Genomic DNA, 16,199 nt, shown 5'->3' with positions numbered 1-16,199 from the left:
AATGACCAGCTTCCAAGTCACCAGGAGCTCCAGAAAGAGGGACTGGGGAGAGGTGGAGGTGGAAGTACGAGCCACAGCCTAGGTTCCAGATAGGTTTCTCCTTATCTTTCGAGAAACAGAAACCAAACAGTGGCTCAGGAAGACAAAGCCCTGTGCAGGTTGGATGCCTTAACCCTCCACCTCTTCCATTGCCAAGAAAACTGCTTAAGTCGGGGAATGAAAAACTGTCTCTCTGGGACTTTTCTTCCACTCCTTGGGTACTTGGACTCTCTTAGTCATGGAAACGGAGGTGCGGGGGTGGACCAAGGGGAGGGGGAAGGCACCAGGAAGAGGGGCCAGGAAGTACGGACCGGTGGACTAGCACAGGCTTGGGACTCAGGAGATGCGGGTTCTAATACCAGCTCTGCTACTTGCCTGTTGTGTGACTTTGGCCATGTCACTTAACTCCTCTGTGCCTCAGTTTTCTCATCTATAAAGTGGGGATGAAATACCTGTTGTCTTTGCTGCTTCGACTGTGAGCTCCATATATGGCAGGGACTGTGTCTGACCTGACTATCTGGTACCTATCCCAGTGCTTATTAATAATAATAATTGTTATTATGGTATTTGTTAAGTGCTTCCTATGTGCCAGGCTCTGTACTGGGGTGGATACAAGCAAATAGGGTTGGACATAGCCCCTTTCCTGATTAGATGAGGTAACTGAGGCACAGAGAAGTGAAGTGACTTGCCCAAGGTCACACAGCAGACACTTGGAAGAGCTGGGATTAGAACCCATGACCTTCTGATTCCCAGGCCCATGCTCGATCCACTACACCATGCTGCTTCTCTTAATACAGTCCTTGGCACGGAGCGCTTAATAAATACCACATTAATGTTGATGATGAGGATTACGAGAGACTTAGAGATTCATTTATTCATTCATTCAATTGTATTTACTATGTGCAGAGCACTGTACTAAGCGCTTGGGAAAGTACAGTGCAACAATAGTGATAATCCCTGACCACAGTGAGCCAGTGAGTAAGTGGAGAAAGGAGCAGGAGACGAGGGGTTGTTGGCTAGATGGAGTGTGCCGCCCACATCCAGCTCTCAGAGGGTGTCCATGACGGAGACAGAGTGGGAGCTCTGAAATTGTCTGGGAAAGCTCTGAGCTGCCAGGAAATAATAATAGTGATAATAATTATGGCATTTGTTAAGCGCTTACTATGTGCCAGGCACTGTACTAAGGGCTGGGGTGGATCCAAGCAAATCAGTTTGGGCACAGTACCTGTCCCACATTGGGCTCACAGTCTTAATCTCCATTTTACAGATGAGGTAACTGAGGCCCAGAGAAGTTAAGTGATCTGCCCAATGCCATACAGCAGACAAGAGGCAGAGCCAGGATTAGAACCCAGACTCCGGCCTTCTGCTGGCAGAAACCCCTGAGGATACCACTTCCCCCACCCAGCTGGCCCAGCGGGTGGTTAACTGCTCATCAGAGCTGTAGGACGCAGCAGATGCCAACATCCTGCACCCAAAGAGTGGGGCCTTGGATCCAGGTGACCTGCATAGCAAAGTCAGCTTCTCAGACCTGGCGTTGCCCTCTGGGCTCCCATTTTGACAGTAGGGGGAGGGTAGGAGGTCCCCTTCCGCCCTGGCAGACTCTGGGGGTGGGGTGAATGGGGGTCCCCGGCGCCACGAATGAGCTTGGGCACACATCCGCACTCAGCTCAACCGCTGGGTCTGGGGGAAGCAGGCCCAGGGGTTGGCAGCTGCCCCTCCCAGAAGCAGATGCGCTCAGGTGATCTTCCCAAGAAGCCCTCAGTGTGGAGCAGGGCCTTGCAGGCCAGCTAGTAAGCTGGGAAGCTGGAGAGAGCCAGGTTGGGTCTGGGGGTGGTCCTGGGGAGCTGGGGGCAGCCAAGTTCATCATCACCATCACCATCATCACCACTGTCTTCACCATCATCACCATGGTCATCACCATCTGTCACTATCACCATTATCATAAATGTCATCATCATTATCATCATCATCATCATCACCATCGCCCTCACTGGTAGTGACTGAGCTCCTGTTGAGTGTGAAGCCCTGTACTAAGGCCCCATGGGCGAGTTTGCCAGAGATGAGACATATTCTCCCTCAAGGAGTTTGCCATCCAAGGGGGTAGAAGGACATGAACAACCTAGAGAAAGTAGAGGGAAATGCCAGGATTCCCCAGGATGTGCTGGGAGCAGGCTGGTTCTCTCTGCAGATGTCAAGGAGTGGCTGGCATTCCCTCCCCCCACCACCAATCCTTTGGTCCTGGGACTTCACTAGGGTCTTGAGCCTGTCATTTCCTCCCTGGTACTGCTTTCCCACCTGTCAGGATGGGATGAATCCTTTCCAGTGATACACACTTCATCAGGTCCACAAAATCCACCCGGTCCGCTACCAAATCCCCAATCCACGGGCTTCTCAATGGCACAAATGCCTCTCTGCCTCACTCTCAACTAAGCCATGGAGGCAGCGATGCCTAATGAAAAGCATGTGGGGGTTAATCCCCCGCTCCATTCCTGGCCAGCTGAGGGTCCAAGGTCCAATCAACCTCTCCGGGCCTCCCTTTCCTCATCTGTGAAATGGGGCTGAGGGCCAGCCCTCCCTACCCCTGAGACGGTGAGTGAACCCCATGAGGGCCAGAGTTCTGTGCAAGATGGGATCATCTTCTCTCTGCTCCAGGGCTTTGCACAGCTCTCGGCCCCTAGTACGTGCTGCGTCCATGCCGCCACCAACAAAGGTCGAACTGTCGGTTCTCGGGCTCTCTTCAAAGGTTACAGAACCCTCTCAGAGCCCCCGGCAATAAATCCTGAGTTGACAGACGTCGCCTTTCCAGCTGAGCTCCTAGCAGTTAATTTATGTCGTGGGATGCAAATCCATCGCCTAATAAGAGACAGCTCAGCTACGCATCGTACTATTAGGATCCTAGCAGTTAACTAACCTTAACCGAAACAAATGTCACACGCATCGCCTAAACGGAACTCTCGATCAAGGTTGGGAGAAGACGGCGTGGGAAACAACCCAATACCCAGCACCCAGGTACACACAAAACATTGCTTTATTGACTGCATTTGCCAACACACTGAGGAATGCAAAGGTTTCTGTAAGCAAGGCCCGTGGTCCCCAAGTGTATTAAGCATACACTGACTCGAAACGTGATGAAAACAATGGCAGACAGCGCTATTTCAAGGCCACACAAACAGCATGCATTATACAGTCACACTGAACAAGTTTGATACATTCTATTGCTTTAAGAGTCACCAACATGGGAATGTACAAAAGGGAGAAGTAGGTCTTCGCATTAATGAAAAATACATTTTTTTCTCTACAAAGGAATCTTTCTAATACAAGAAAATAAATATCGCAACATAAGCCAAAAATAATTTAAAATTGCTCTTTTCAATATATTTTCGATATTTCTCTTTTATATTAACAAATGGCACATCACTTTCTTTGAAATAAAGAAAACAGAAGGTTCCCCTCCTGTGACATTCATATGGTTTCCTGTAACTGATGCGGAGAGAAACCGCCTCCCCACCACCCCCCCCCCCCCGCATCGAATGGAGCAAAGTGGGTGGAATGTCCTTAAAGAACAACCAAAATCAACACCCTCCTGGCAACAGAAGGCAGGCCGTCCCCTTTCACCCTCTCCTCCCCTCCAAAGGCCGATCTGGGAGGGGTGGGAGTGTGCCGACCCTGGGGGGCACACCCACAGCGAGGGGGAGGGTGGTCCGCCACCTCCACCCCTGGGCCGGTCTCTTGGGCTCTGACCTAGTGGTCAGTTCTCCGTTGTGCTTGAAGGAACTGGAATCTTCGTCCTCCTGGAGCCGACCCCCAGAGGCCAGAAACTCCCAGGGTCAAGGTGGAAGAGCGGCCCATCGTCTGCTTCATCGACTCCCATCCGGGTCATCTGGGCTCCAAAGTGGATTTTAGGGGGCGGGGGACTTGGGCTGCCCATCTGGACCGGCTACACAGAGCCCGACGATCATCAGATGTCCCCTTGACAATTTGGGCGATGTCTCCAAGCACTTCTTTAGGCGCCCAACTGCATTAGACTGGAAGAGTTTCCGGGACGCTCCAAACGGAACGGCAGCCCCCTGCCCAGAGATGGTCAGGTCTCTGCGGTTTTGTGGGGACCCCAAGGCACGCCAATGCCAACGCCAATGCCAACGCAGGCGTCCACAGACACAGCGTACACAACTCTGGATCTGGGTGCGGCTTCCCAAAGGAAACGAATGCCCCTTTGCAGTGCAAATGTTAACTCCTGCAGTTCATACATCATCATACAGACGTTGGCTTAATAAAATAAACCGTTATTTTTTTCTCCTTTTTACTTCAAAATTCATTTACAATACCATACACAAAAATAAGTTCCTTGCAAATTTTCCTTTCTTGAGTAGTTTGTCAAGGAAAGGGGGTGATGAAGAGGGCCTGGGTAGGACTGGGGTTGGAAGGGAGCCACCAAGTGAGATCGGGGCGGATTTCTGAGATTCAGAAAATGTTTCCGAACCAAACCCACCCAGAACCAGAGACAGGTTGTCTCCAGCTTGGGAGTCCATCTCCCCCAGGAGACGTTCACACAGAGACCTTAGATTTGAGAGTGGCAGAGGATGGGGCAGTTGGGTGATGGGCTGGGGAAAGAGAGACAGCGAAAAAGGAAGGGGAAAGTGAGAGATAGCAAGAGACATATATATATATATATATTTAGAGAGAGAAAGAGGGAAAGACAGAGAGAAAAAGAAATGAGAGACATATATATATATAGTATAAAGGGAGACACAAAGAGATAAGTAGAGAGGAGGATGACAGAAAGAGAGGGAGAGAGAGAGAGAGAAAAGGAGACGAGGGACAATCAGGGTCAGAGAGAAAACAAGAGGAAAGAGAAAGGAGAATGAAGCAGAGACATAGAGGGAGAGAGGAGTGAGCGGCAGAAAAAGAGGAGAGTGAGAGCAGAAAGTGAGACAGAGAAATAATGAGAAAGAAGTGTTCCTCCCTATCCCCAGCTCACTTCCCTCTTGGCATTGGCTCGAGATTCACCCAAGCTCTGAGTGGTTCAGGCGGCTGAGTTCAGTTGGAAAGGCCTGCACTAGGTAAGTCACATCTGAACAAAACCCAGAGAGATCACAGCCGGTAGGGCGGGAAATGTCTCCAGCGGAGAGTCCTAGGGCCAAAAAGCAAGGCATTGTAGGGGAACCTGGTCTCTGGGAGCGGAAGGGGGAAATCAGAGTTGGCTGTCCACCTGTCTGAACTCCCTTTACGAAGCACCCCACAACCTGACCCTGGGAAGGGGCTCGCAAGGAAGCAAAGGGAGCCCAGGTGAGGTACGAGGGGTTAGAGGGAGGGAGGAAAGGATGGACGCCATATTTTCAGAACTCAACCAGCCAGAGCTTGAAAGATCTTCTAGCCCAAGCCACAATGCTGAGGACCCGGGCCCCGAGTACCCACGGACCTCACCCAGAACAGCTCGGCTGGGGGGCATCCGAGTGACGCTGAAGGGATCCAAGCATGACACTTTCCCTGGGGCCCCGAATCGCCTTCTCCCCTCCTCCTCTGGCCCTGGGCCACTCGGCTCCCTCCCTCCATGCCAGGCCCTGGGCAACCCAGCGGCCTCTGCTCAGCTTCTGGGCCAGACCCCTCCACCCTGCCCCCCAACAGGAGGTGGGTGGCGGGGCGAGTGTCCGATCCAAACCCAAGCCAACTGGAACAGAGCGTGACCCATCCCGCCTACTCCCCTGCCGGTCGCCAGGGAGTTTGGTTGTTCTTTAAGTGTGCGTCCCTTTTAGCCTCTGGTACTTGAGCAGGCAAGAGATGGAAAAGCAGGGGATGACGAAGCTGTGTACAGTGACTGGTGGATACTTTTTTAACCATAGTTGAACTGAAGCACACGGAAGCAAGATCCATTAAAAGGCAGCAAACTGATTATTGTTATGACTCTTATACTAGAATACTGTACTAAAAGTCTACCAAGCCAGTTAAGATTAACTAAGTCCTATTACTGTATTTAACATTATCAGAATATACCGAGACTTGCCTTTTTTAGTGGCTGATGTTGTTTTGATGCTTAGACCTCACAGATATTTTATCCAAAGGAGAGCCCTCCCCACCCCCCCCACCCCTCAAGATTCCCTCTGGAAAAGGTCGGGGTTTTAGAGCCGGGATTTAACTGCATTTCTGATTAGGCATTCTCTCTACCGGTTTGAGCGTGCCATATTATTTTTTTTAATTCATTTTTATTTTTATCTGTAATAAGGACTTTTCCACGCTGGTTTCACGGTACTGTCCAAACGAACATTTGAATGGTCCATTTTTCCTTTGAGTCGGAGAGTCCAGAAAGCCCTGTATGGAAGCAGCAAAGCATCAGAAATCAAAACGGCGGGGTGTGGTCCGGCTGTGAAGAGAATTTTCTTCGGAGAGCTTGGGATAGAATACCTTGACGATGCGGGATGAACAAACTTCTACTCCTCTGTTGCTAAATAACTCGTTTTATTTTTGTTGTTGGTGGTGGTGGTGTTTTCATTTTTTGTTCATGTCATGTGACGAGTTTCCGGTTCCTGGCTGTGCTGCATTATTGTCAGAATATTCTTTGGCATTCACAAAATTATTCAGCGGATTCATTTGACATCGGCAAGGCTCCTGTTGGAAAGATCTGGTTTCCCCAGTTGCAATAAGTGTCCCAGGTTTCAAAAATGAAAAAAAAAAGTCATGGTTTCACTGAATTCATTTTTTTTTGTTTGTTTGTTTTGTTCCCTGAGCTATCAACACTGGGGCCACTCCAAGAAAGCGTGTAGAACAACTCAACTGTCATCTCGGAAGCCAGCACGGAAGGGGCGGGGTGGTTAAGTGCAAACACAGAAACTTGGCCTGACGAAGTTGGGACGAGAATGTGGGCTCTTCTCAACGACGTTTAAGGCTTAGGAGGGGATTTGGGGGGAGGAGGGGGTGGGGAGCAAGGGGAGGGACTGCAGGATTTCCCACTTGGGCAAATGGCCTCCCGGGAGCGCCCCGGTGGGTCAGGAGGTGGCATCCCCAGGAGGAAAGAGGAAGCAACGGGCCGCCGTTCTAGTAGGACAGGGGAGACGTGTTCCCGGCCCAGGGAACCCCCCCGGGGACGACCCGGGTGGTGGGGAGACGGCGGTGCTCGGGGGAGAGGCCAGGGAAGGGATCCGACTCGCTGGTTCAACATTCAAGTTTTTCAAGTGATTTTTCACCAAGTCCACGCTAAGCCCACCCTTCTCCAACGTCCTCTCCTCCTGCTGCCTCAGGACCTCCCTGGCCCGAGTGTTTTGGTCAAGGCTCTCTGATTCACCTGAGTAAAGTGACTTTAGAAACAAACGGGCAGTGACGCCCCCACCCCCGCCTCCCCCACCCTTGGGGCTGGGACGGACCGAGGTTTCCCGGGAGCCAGAACCGGGGACAGGGACGGGGAAGGGGTCGGGGCTGGGGTCGGGGTCCACCCCAGGCAGACTTGGCAGACAGAACCGTGGACCCCGGACGGCTTGTGGCGCTAGAAGCGGATCGGACCGGGCTAGGTGAGAAAGGCCAGACAGCGGACAGGCTTCGATCCAACAGGACCCCGCGGGCCATTTCCCTCGACTCTTAAGTGCTTTTTCTTCAAATAAGCTTTTTGTGCTTTGTCATTTATTCGTGCATTCGTCTTATTGAATGTCGCTTATTTTACTTCCCCAGGGCCTCTTCCACTTTGCCCCGAGGGAGGGGGTGTGCAGGTGGTTTTCCCGGGGACCCCGCCTCTGACCTCCTGACCTGTCCCCAGCCCAGAGGGGCAAGCCCTCCTGACCTGGAGCGGCCGTCGTGTCCTTAAATAATGCCCATAGAAACGGTCATCCCTGCAGAAACAATGGATACCGGCAAGATCAGACCTCTTTATTTCCGTCCCGGAAGACCCCGCTCGGCTCAGGGGAGTCCGGGGACCGCTCTTTCACGCTCATGCTTGCGTTTCGCTTACTTGGGACCCATGGCCGGGCGGGAAGGGGTGGCTGCTTGTCATCTCTGTCGGTGAAGCCGAAGCTTTGGGTCCGGCGGATGGGGGGGGTTGTTGGGGGGGAGGCCAGAGGAGGAGAACGGTGCTGACTTTGAGAGGCGGTGTGCATTCTTTACAAAAAAACCCCCTTGCTCTGTGGTACCGGGCAGGGATTGAAAATGGCAGTTGTAACTGGGTTGAGGCCTCATGAGAACTGTCACAGTTGGCTACCTGGCTGAGTTAGGATGCCAAGATGCTCCTCTGGACCACCTCCTCGCTGCCTGGCTCCCCCTGGGCCCTCGGCCCCCGGCCCCCCCCGGATTCTGGCTCGGAGTCACTCATCTCTATGTCAGAGAAGTAGCCGTCGGTTTCGGGGTCCAGATGCAAGCCGACCTTGGGCCGCTCACTGCCCGGAGCCCTGTGCCCACCCTCGGGCTTCTGCCCAGGAGGCTTCCTCGGGCTCCGGCCCTCCTTTGGTAGTTTGAACCTCACGACCGTCTTCGGGCTCCCGGGGGGACCGGGCGGGTGAGCGAGGCCGTTGGCTTCCGGCCGGGCCCGGCGCCCCGCCTCTTCGCCGGGGGCGCTCCCCGAGCCCGCCGAGGCGTGGGGGTCGCCGGCCTGTGGGCCGGGGGGCTGGGAAGACCCTTTCCTGGCTGCCTTTTTGGGTTCCCCCCCGGCCGCCCGGCCCTCAGAGGGGAGGCCGGCCGGGCCTCTCCCGGCCCTGCTGTTGAAGGGCTTCAGGAGCCTGGCCGGAGTCCACAGGTCTGCGTCCCGCTGGCTCTTGAAGATGGTGTTCAGTCCGTTCCTGGAGGGCTTCTTTTTGCCGCTCAGCCGGGTTTTGCTTTTGGCTCTCTTGGCGGGGCCGCTCTGCCTGAAAGGGGACTTGAGCGAATGGTCCATCATGAAGCTGAGCAGCGTCTCTTCGTCCTGCAGCAGTTCCTCGGACAGCAGGCTGGGGGCGCTATCTTCGTGGTGCCCACGGTTGAGGGACCATTCGCTCCTGGCCATGTTCTCGGTGGTGATCTGCACCGACTGGGCCAGCCAGCTGTTGAAGAACGTGCCGTCGATGGGGAAGGACGTGGACAGGCCTGCAGGAGAGATGAGAGGGTAAAGAGACGGCCGGTGTGGCTGGCCGGCCGAACCAACTGCTGCGCGACGCCCGCTGCCCCCCGGGGGTGGCTATCCCCCCTTCTCGCTTTCGCCCCGAGAGAGCCTCCTGGGAGAGACCCCTGGGCCACAGGAGACAGCGGGTGCCCTGAGGTCCGAAGAACAACATGAGGCGCTCGCTTATGTGTCAAGCACTGCGCTGAGTGCCGGGGTAGATATAAGATCTTCTGTTCGGTCCCAGTCCCTGTCCCCTACAGGGCTCACGGTCCAAGGGGGAGACCAGATTCTTAATCCCCATTTAACAGAGGAAACCGAGGCCCAGAGAAGTTACGTGACTTGCCCGAGGTTATACAGCAGGCGAGTGGCGGAGCCTGTCTGGGATGACAACCCAACTATCCTGTGTTCTTTCTTCAGAGTTGGGCTGGTAGGTAGGTGGAGGAAACACAGTGGGGGGTGGGATAGGGGAGCGATGTGAGGAAACTTGGGTGGGAGGGTAGGGGGTGCGAGAGGGCTGCAGGGGTGGGGAGGGATATGCCACTTGACACCCAACCTGTGAAGACCGGAGGCCTTCTGACTTTGGATTCAAGAGTGGACACCCTGGTTGGTGAAAGGGAATGGATTATGGAGGTAGAATGTTGAGAGGAAGCAGGGAGAAGTAGGGTTGAGGAGGGGTGACACACACCACCTGACGGCCTTGGTCTCACCAGCCACTGGGATATTGTACTTGTGAGCAGGAAACAGGTGCTGTGCTTCGGTTTCACTTTCCCAAGGGCTCAGTACAGTGCGTCACACATGGAAGCAGCTCAGTAAATACTCTGACTTCCACCAGGCATTCCCCAAGGCTCCCAGATCTCCTGGCAGCTGGCCAGAAATAAGTTGTTAGGCCTCCAGGTTAAGCACTCGGGCAAACCCAGCCCTTCCTCGGAGCCAGGGCGAATGGGTCTGGGGGAGTCTGGACCCCTGGGGGTTAGAGTCTGGCTGTCTGGGGGAGTACTATCAGTACAGGATCGACTGACACTGACAGACCAGGTGATCTGCAGGGTGGAGGGGGGGCGGAAGGGCATGGATAGGAGTATCCTCTTATGGCCACCACATGGCAGACCCCAGTCCTGGCACAACTCACACAAGAGGAAGGAGGAGAGTGATAGGGGGCATTCTTCCCAGTCCCGGGTCCAGAGGCCACAACTGCTCAGACACAGACATGACCCTCAAGACGCCCCCGGACCCCATTGGGATCGGCAAACGCATCTGTCGCGTGTGTTGCTTACCAGGGAGGGTCCCGGTTCGCTGCCCACTCCCTGTCCCAGGAGGCAAAGAGACAAAACAAGAAAACCTTCCTCCCTTTCTCTCCTCTGCCCAGCCCATTTTGATCGTGTGCAGTCAGCCAGGTTAAGGGGACACAATGGAGACCACTGTTTGGCGCAGGACGGGATGGAGCCAGCCAAGAGAGGTGGGAGAAGGGGGAGAGGTAAGAGAAGGAAGTAGGGAGGATGGGGAGAGGAAATTCAGGTTAGGCTCTCTCCCTCCCTGTGTGACTCCTTCTCTCTGGCTGAGACATCCAGGCCCAAAACAGGTGGCTGGACAGACCCTGAAACCATAGGACTGTCCAGACTAACATGGGATGGGCGGTCAGTCACCTTGAGCCTGGTGGTTCTAAGGCCAGGATGGGTGGGTCAGCAGGGTCTCAGAGAGCCCCTGTTGGGCGGTCCGGGGCTGCACTCCTCTCCGGGGTGGGAATCCCAGCCTGACCGGTGGTATCCCAACAGCCCTTAGCTAGAAACCAAAAGACCCGTCCCCTTCTCAGAAATGGCCCGAGTTAACGGGTCTGAAACTAAAAGCTGACACAGAAGCTTGGCTTCCTCTAGTCCAAGCCTGGAGTCGACCCCCGCTCCCCCTGAGGTGTCTGGAGGGCAGCTCTGGTGCTCGGTAACCACCTAGCCCCTAATCGGACCTGAAGCGACCTAGACCTCCAGGCTGCCTGCTGTCTCCAGGCCACCATGGGGGCAGATCTGTGGGAAATCCCAGGCGGCTCTCTTTTTAAGGAGGGACTGCACTGAACCTCTGGCCAGCGCTGAAGTTCCCTGCTCCTGCAGCAGAGCTTCAAGGATGACAGTGAACAGTAGGGGTGGTTCCAATTGGTCTCAAATGAGGCCTCCCACTCGGCACCCCTGGCCACCGAGCTAGGCAGGCAGAGGACTCCCACATGTGCCCACCCCAACCCTCACCTGGCAGTGGGCCCAGTTCTCCCACTCACTCATTCCCCATTTAAGTCCAGGCAGAACCCAGTGGGGGAGTTGGGTGAAATCCCACCAGGGCGGCGGGGAGAGTTGGGGAGGAAACCGAGCCTCCCGCAACACCGAACAACACAGGGCTCAAAGATCACTAACCGATCTATCAGTGGTACTTATTAAGCATTTACTCTGTGTAGAGCGCTGAACTAAACTCTTGGGAGAGTACAGCACAACAGAGTTGGCAGACTCGTCAATCCCAATTTTGAACCCTCCCTGGACCTCCCAGCCACACTAGTGGCCCAGGAGGGCACTGTGCCAGCCACTCTGCAAATGCCTTTCTTCCGGAGAAACTAGAGGAGAAGGAGGCGGCCGAGGGTGGGGCACTAGATGGAGGTCAGAGGAGCCACCTTGTCCACCTTGGCTGATAGCTCGGGGGCGCTCAGCCTATAGAATGACTGGAAGGTGGGGGAGACCGCCCCATTCCTTCAACCCGAGCAGGAGGGGGAAACTCTTCACTCGTGGATGTCCTGCTGGTTGGCCGGCAGAAACATCTTCCTCTTCTACTAAATCTGCCTGGTAATTCAGAAACTGCTCAGCCACTGGCGGAGAAAGGAAAACGGGAAAACCCGTCACCCGGAGAGAAGATTACTGATGAGAGGCAACTGAGTTGGAGACAGGCAGGCTGGGAGAATTCTTTCAGAACGGGCCCTGCTTCCCCACACCCAATGACGGACGTGCTGGGAGGGCCTGGGGAAGTGCTGGCTCGGTCCCTCCAGATCCAAAGGGACCCAACAAACATTTCAGCGGGGCCTGGTGGAAGGGGCCCGGGGCTGGGACGCAGGACACCTGGGTTCAAGCCCGGGGTCTGCCACTTACCTGCTGGGTGACCTTGAGTAAGTCACTCCACCTCAGTGGGCAGCAGATGAGGATCTGTAAAATGGGGAGAATAGTCCCTGCCTCGGCCTACCTCCCAAGGATGTGGTGGGGATTGGGTGAGATGAGCAGTGGGAACATAAAAGCGCTACCAAAATCCCAGGGGTCACTGATGTTACTTCCCCCTCCCATCCCCGCCCAAAGTATCATCCTCCCATCCCACTGGGGTGGCTGGTCTCACAGTGGGCCCATGGCACTCTCCTCATAGGTGGGCATGAGAATCATCATCAATGGTACCTACTGAGTGCTTACTGTGTGCAGAGCACTGTTCTAGGAGCTTAAGAGAGAATACAATATGACAGAGTTGATAGACACATTCGCTGCCCACAACAAACCACGGAAATGCTGGGATCAGGGAGGGGAAGGCCACATCTTACCTGGAAAGCCAGCTGGGATAGGGCAGTGGGGATCGACTTTGTGGAAGGGATGGGAAAGGAGGAAAAAGCAGCTGAAAAGGGTCCCCTCTGAGGCCCGGCCCCCTATTAGTGAGCCCAGCCTGGTGGTCTAGGTCAACGTGGCCTAGTGGATAGAGCATGGGCCTGGGAGTCAGAAGGACCTGGGTTTTAATAATATTAATAACAATGCTGATGATGGTATTTGTTAAGTAAGGGCTTACTGTGTGTCAAACACTGTTCTAAGCGCTGAGGGAGAAATAAGCTAATCAGGTTGGACACGGTCCTTGTTCCACATGGGGCTCACAGCCTTAATATCCATTTTACAGAAGAGGTATCAGAGGCCCAGAGAAGTGAAGTGACTTGTCCAAGGTCATAGAGCAGACAAGCGGCAGAGCCGGGATGAGAACCCAGGTCCTCCTGACTCCCAGGCCCATGATCTATCCACTAGGCCACGCTGCTTCTCTGGCTCTGCTGTGTGACCATGGGCAAATCACTTAACTTCTCTGGGCCTCGCTTACCTCATCTTTAAAATGGAGATTAAGACGGTGAGCCAAGTGGCACATGGACTGTGTCCAAAATGATTATCTTGTATCTCCCCCGGCACGTGCATGGTCCATCCTGATTATCTTGTATCTACAACAGTGCTTAGTTCAGTGCTTCACCCATAGTATGTGTTTAATAAATATCATAAAAATCAAAACAAAAAAAAGCTGACTCCTCACAGAGAAGGGGAAAAGCCCTTTCTTGCCAAGCCCAGTGAGGAGCAGGGAGCGGTTGTCCCCTTAATAATAATAATAATAATTTAGTTGGTTTTTTTAAGTGCTTACTATGTTCCAGGCACTGTACTATGCGCTGGGGTGGATACAGCAAATTGGGTTGGACACAGTCCTTGTCTGCATGGGGCTCACAGACTTAATCCCCATTTTACAGGTGACGCAACTGAGGCACAGAAGTGAGGTGACTTGCCCAAGGCCACATAGCAGACAAGTGGCAGAGCCAGGATTAGAACTCATGACCTTCTGACTCCCAGGCCCATACTGAATCCACTGTATCACGATGGAGCTGTGTTTTTCCTGGACAGAAATGAGTCTGAGAGGAAGGAGAGAGGGGAGACCGCAGCACACAGCCGGTTTCTTTGAGGGGGGGAGTTGGGGCCTGAGCGGGGGTCCCGGACCCTGGATTCAGCACACTTCCTGTCAATATTTTTAGGTCTGCCCCACCCAAAGAGTGGAAGCTCCTTATTACTACACACAGGAATCTCTCTTGGGCAGACTGAAAGGAAATGGGTACGTGTATGTGTGTAACTCTGACAGATAGACTGAAGGTGTTGTGTGAGTGTGTGGGTGTGGGTGTGCGTGTTTATGTGCAAGGGACCCCCGTCTCCCTCCTTCCATAACGCCCTCTCTCCCAAAGCCCAAGGCTTGGAGGCCCGGCTCTCGCCAACATCTTACCAAGCTGTCCCAGGACCGACTCGCTCCCAGATTTCACTTTCTCTTCCTTTTCGGGGCTGCTTTTCCGGCCATCTCTTCCTTTCCTTTTGGAGTCTCCTTTCTTCCCTTTTGCCCTCTTCCCGGACCGCTCTGTTTTGGCAAACCAAAGGAGAAGGTGGGGACACTTACCAACGGAGAAGTGGGCAGGGCAGGGAAGGCCGGGTAGGGATCTGGGGACTGGGCAATGAAGGATGGGGCAACGAGCGACACACTCTGTCTCTCAATCTCATTTTTTTTTTAAATAGCATTTGTTAAGCGCTTCACTATGTGCCAGGCACTGTTCTAGGCACTGGGGTGTATACAAGCAATCAGGTTGGACGCAGTCCCTGCCCCACGTGGGGATCTCGGTCTCAATCCTCATTTTTCAGATGAAGTCAGAGAAGTCAAGTGACTTGCCCAAGGTCTCACAGCAGACAAGTGGCGGAGCTGGGATCAGAACCCATGACCTTCTGACTCCTCGGCCCATGCTCTATCCACTACGCCACGCTGCTTCTCATTCTCCTTCAGCCTGGATCTCCCTCCCTTTTCATATCCAACAGTCCACCACTCTCCCCACCTCCAAAACCCTCCTAAAATCACAGCTCCTCCAAGAGGCCTTCCCTGACTAGGACTTTATTTCCCATATCTTCCCTCCCTCTGTCAACTATGCACTTGGGTGTGTACCTCTTAAGCACTTCGATACTCAGCCCAGACCCTCAGCACTTACGTAAAGATCCTTATACTCATTTCCCTTATCCCTAATCTATTTTAAGGGCTGTTTCCCCCTGTAGACTCTAAGCTCCTTGTAGGCAGGGATCATGTCTACCAAGTCTGTTGTACTGTACTGTCCCAAGCGTTCAGTACAGTGCTCTGCACACAGAAAGCACTCAATAAGTACCATTGATTGAAATCACACTTCCTGCAGCTCCGGGGTTGGAGAGGATGACTGGACGATGAGGGGACTTCCCCCCTGGACTTGTGGCCTAGTGGAAGGGGCAAGCAAGGGGGAGTCAGAGGACCCGATATCTGGACCCAGCTCTGTTCGGGGCCAGCCGCGTGACCTTTAACAAGTCACTTAACCTCCATGGATGGTTTCTTCATCTGTAAAATGGGGCTAAGATTCCCTACCCGCCATCCTCTTGGACCGTGAACCCTAGGCGAGACAGGGATCGGGTCCCAGCCTATCATTTTGTATCAACCCCAAAACATAATAACCCTTTAATAAGTACCATAATTTCTATATCGCTCCCCACCACTCAGGCCCAAAGGGGAGAGGTCACGGCCCAGGTCGGGGTGAGAATTCCACACAGTTATCGCTCCCGTCCTCCCTCTCTGTGACACAAGATGAACCTCTAGGGGGCATTCTAGTTTTTGCTCACTAACTGCCAATCATTATGGGATTAACCACCCCTAAGTGTAGGATCCAAAAGCAGCGTTACCTGGACTCTTCTCTTGTGCATTCAGACGGATGCCTGGAGCTGTAAAACGCAGTTCACTGAACAGGGGAGTGTCAAGGGGGCCAAATCCCCAGGTTTGGGAATCAGTAAGGCTCCACACCAGGACACAACCATATATGTGAACAAAATGAGGACTCTCTGAGTCATGGGAAATGGTAATGAATCAGTGATCCGGGGGATCCCACCATCTTCCACCTGACACATGGGGATGAGAAATCGGCTTCTGGCTGATAGCCTCAAAGGTTAACAAACCAAGTTGTGTCCTCTAGGGTCTTGGGGAACTATGGGGACCTTTCCACCTCGCCAGGAGCCTTGAGTCACTGGAAGAGAAGGGCCCTCAGGCTGGGAAACTTCCACAGCTCCATTTCCCAATGGCAAAACTCCTGAAAATAGCTGGGGGTGGGGGGCAGAGGGGAGGGGAAAGGGGGTGCGTGCACATATGTGCACTTGCATGTGTGTCTGGGTGTGTACAGGGATGGAGGACTGGGCAGGGTGGACTTCTGGTGTCAGAAGCATAAGAACAAAACTTTCCAAATGGGCAACACTTCTCCTATGCACTGAGGGACCAGGTGGATAGAGAATCAGCTTGCAGAATCTTTGGGGGACCCTTGTTTGGAGGA

General features: G+C 53.7%; 1 protein-coding gene across 4 annotated transcripts in view; it reads right to left on the bottom strand.

The window, feature by feature from the left end:
* Window positions 1–6,232: 6,232 nt before the first annotated feature.
* JADE2 (jade family PHD finger 2) overlaps window positions 6,233–16,199 on the bottom strand; it is a 127,850-nt gene continuing 117,883 nt past the window's right edge. For all 4 annotated transcript variants that reach the window (XM_029050420.2, XM_029050418.1, XM_029050419.1 and 1 more), the window contains exons 11-12: window positions 14,105–14,233; window positions 6,233–9,075 (exon numbers count right to left, since the gene is read on the bottom strand). In XM_029050420.2, the coding sequence (XP_028906253.1) occupies window positions 8,228–9,075; window positions 14,105–14,233 (977 nt within the window). In that variant the 3' untranslated portion in view covers window positions 6,233–8,227. The remainder of the gene's footprint in view (window positions 9,076–14,104; window positions 14,234–16,199) is intronic.

The sequence above is a fragment of the Ornithorhynchus anatinus genome, chromosome X1 (assembly GCF_004115215.2).
Source record: "Ornithorhynchus anatinus isolate Pmale09 chromosome X1, mOrnAna1.pri.v4, whole genome shotgun sequence".
Taxonomy (NCBI): domain Eukaryota; kingdom Metazoa; phylum Chordata; class Mammalia; order Monotremata; family Ornithorhynchidae; genus Ornithorhynchus; species Ornithorhynchus anatinus.
Note: the sequence above shows the minus strand (reverse complement) of the source record. Positions and strands in the feature narration are given on the sequence as shown.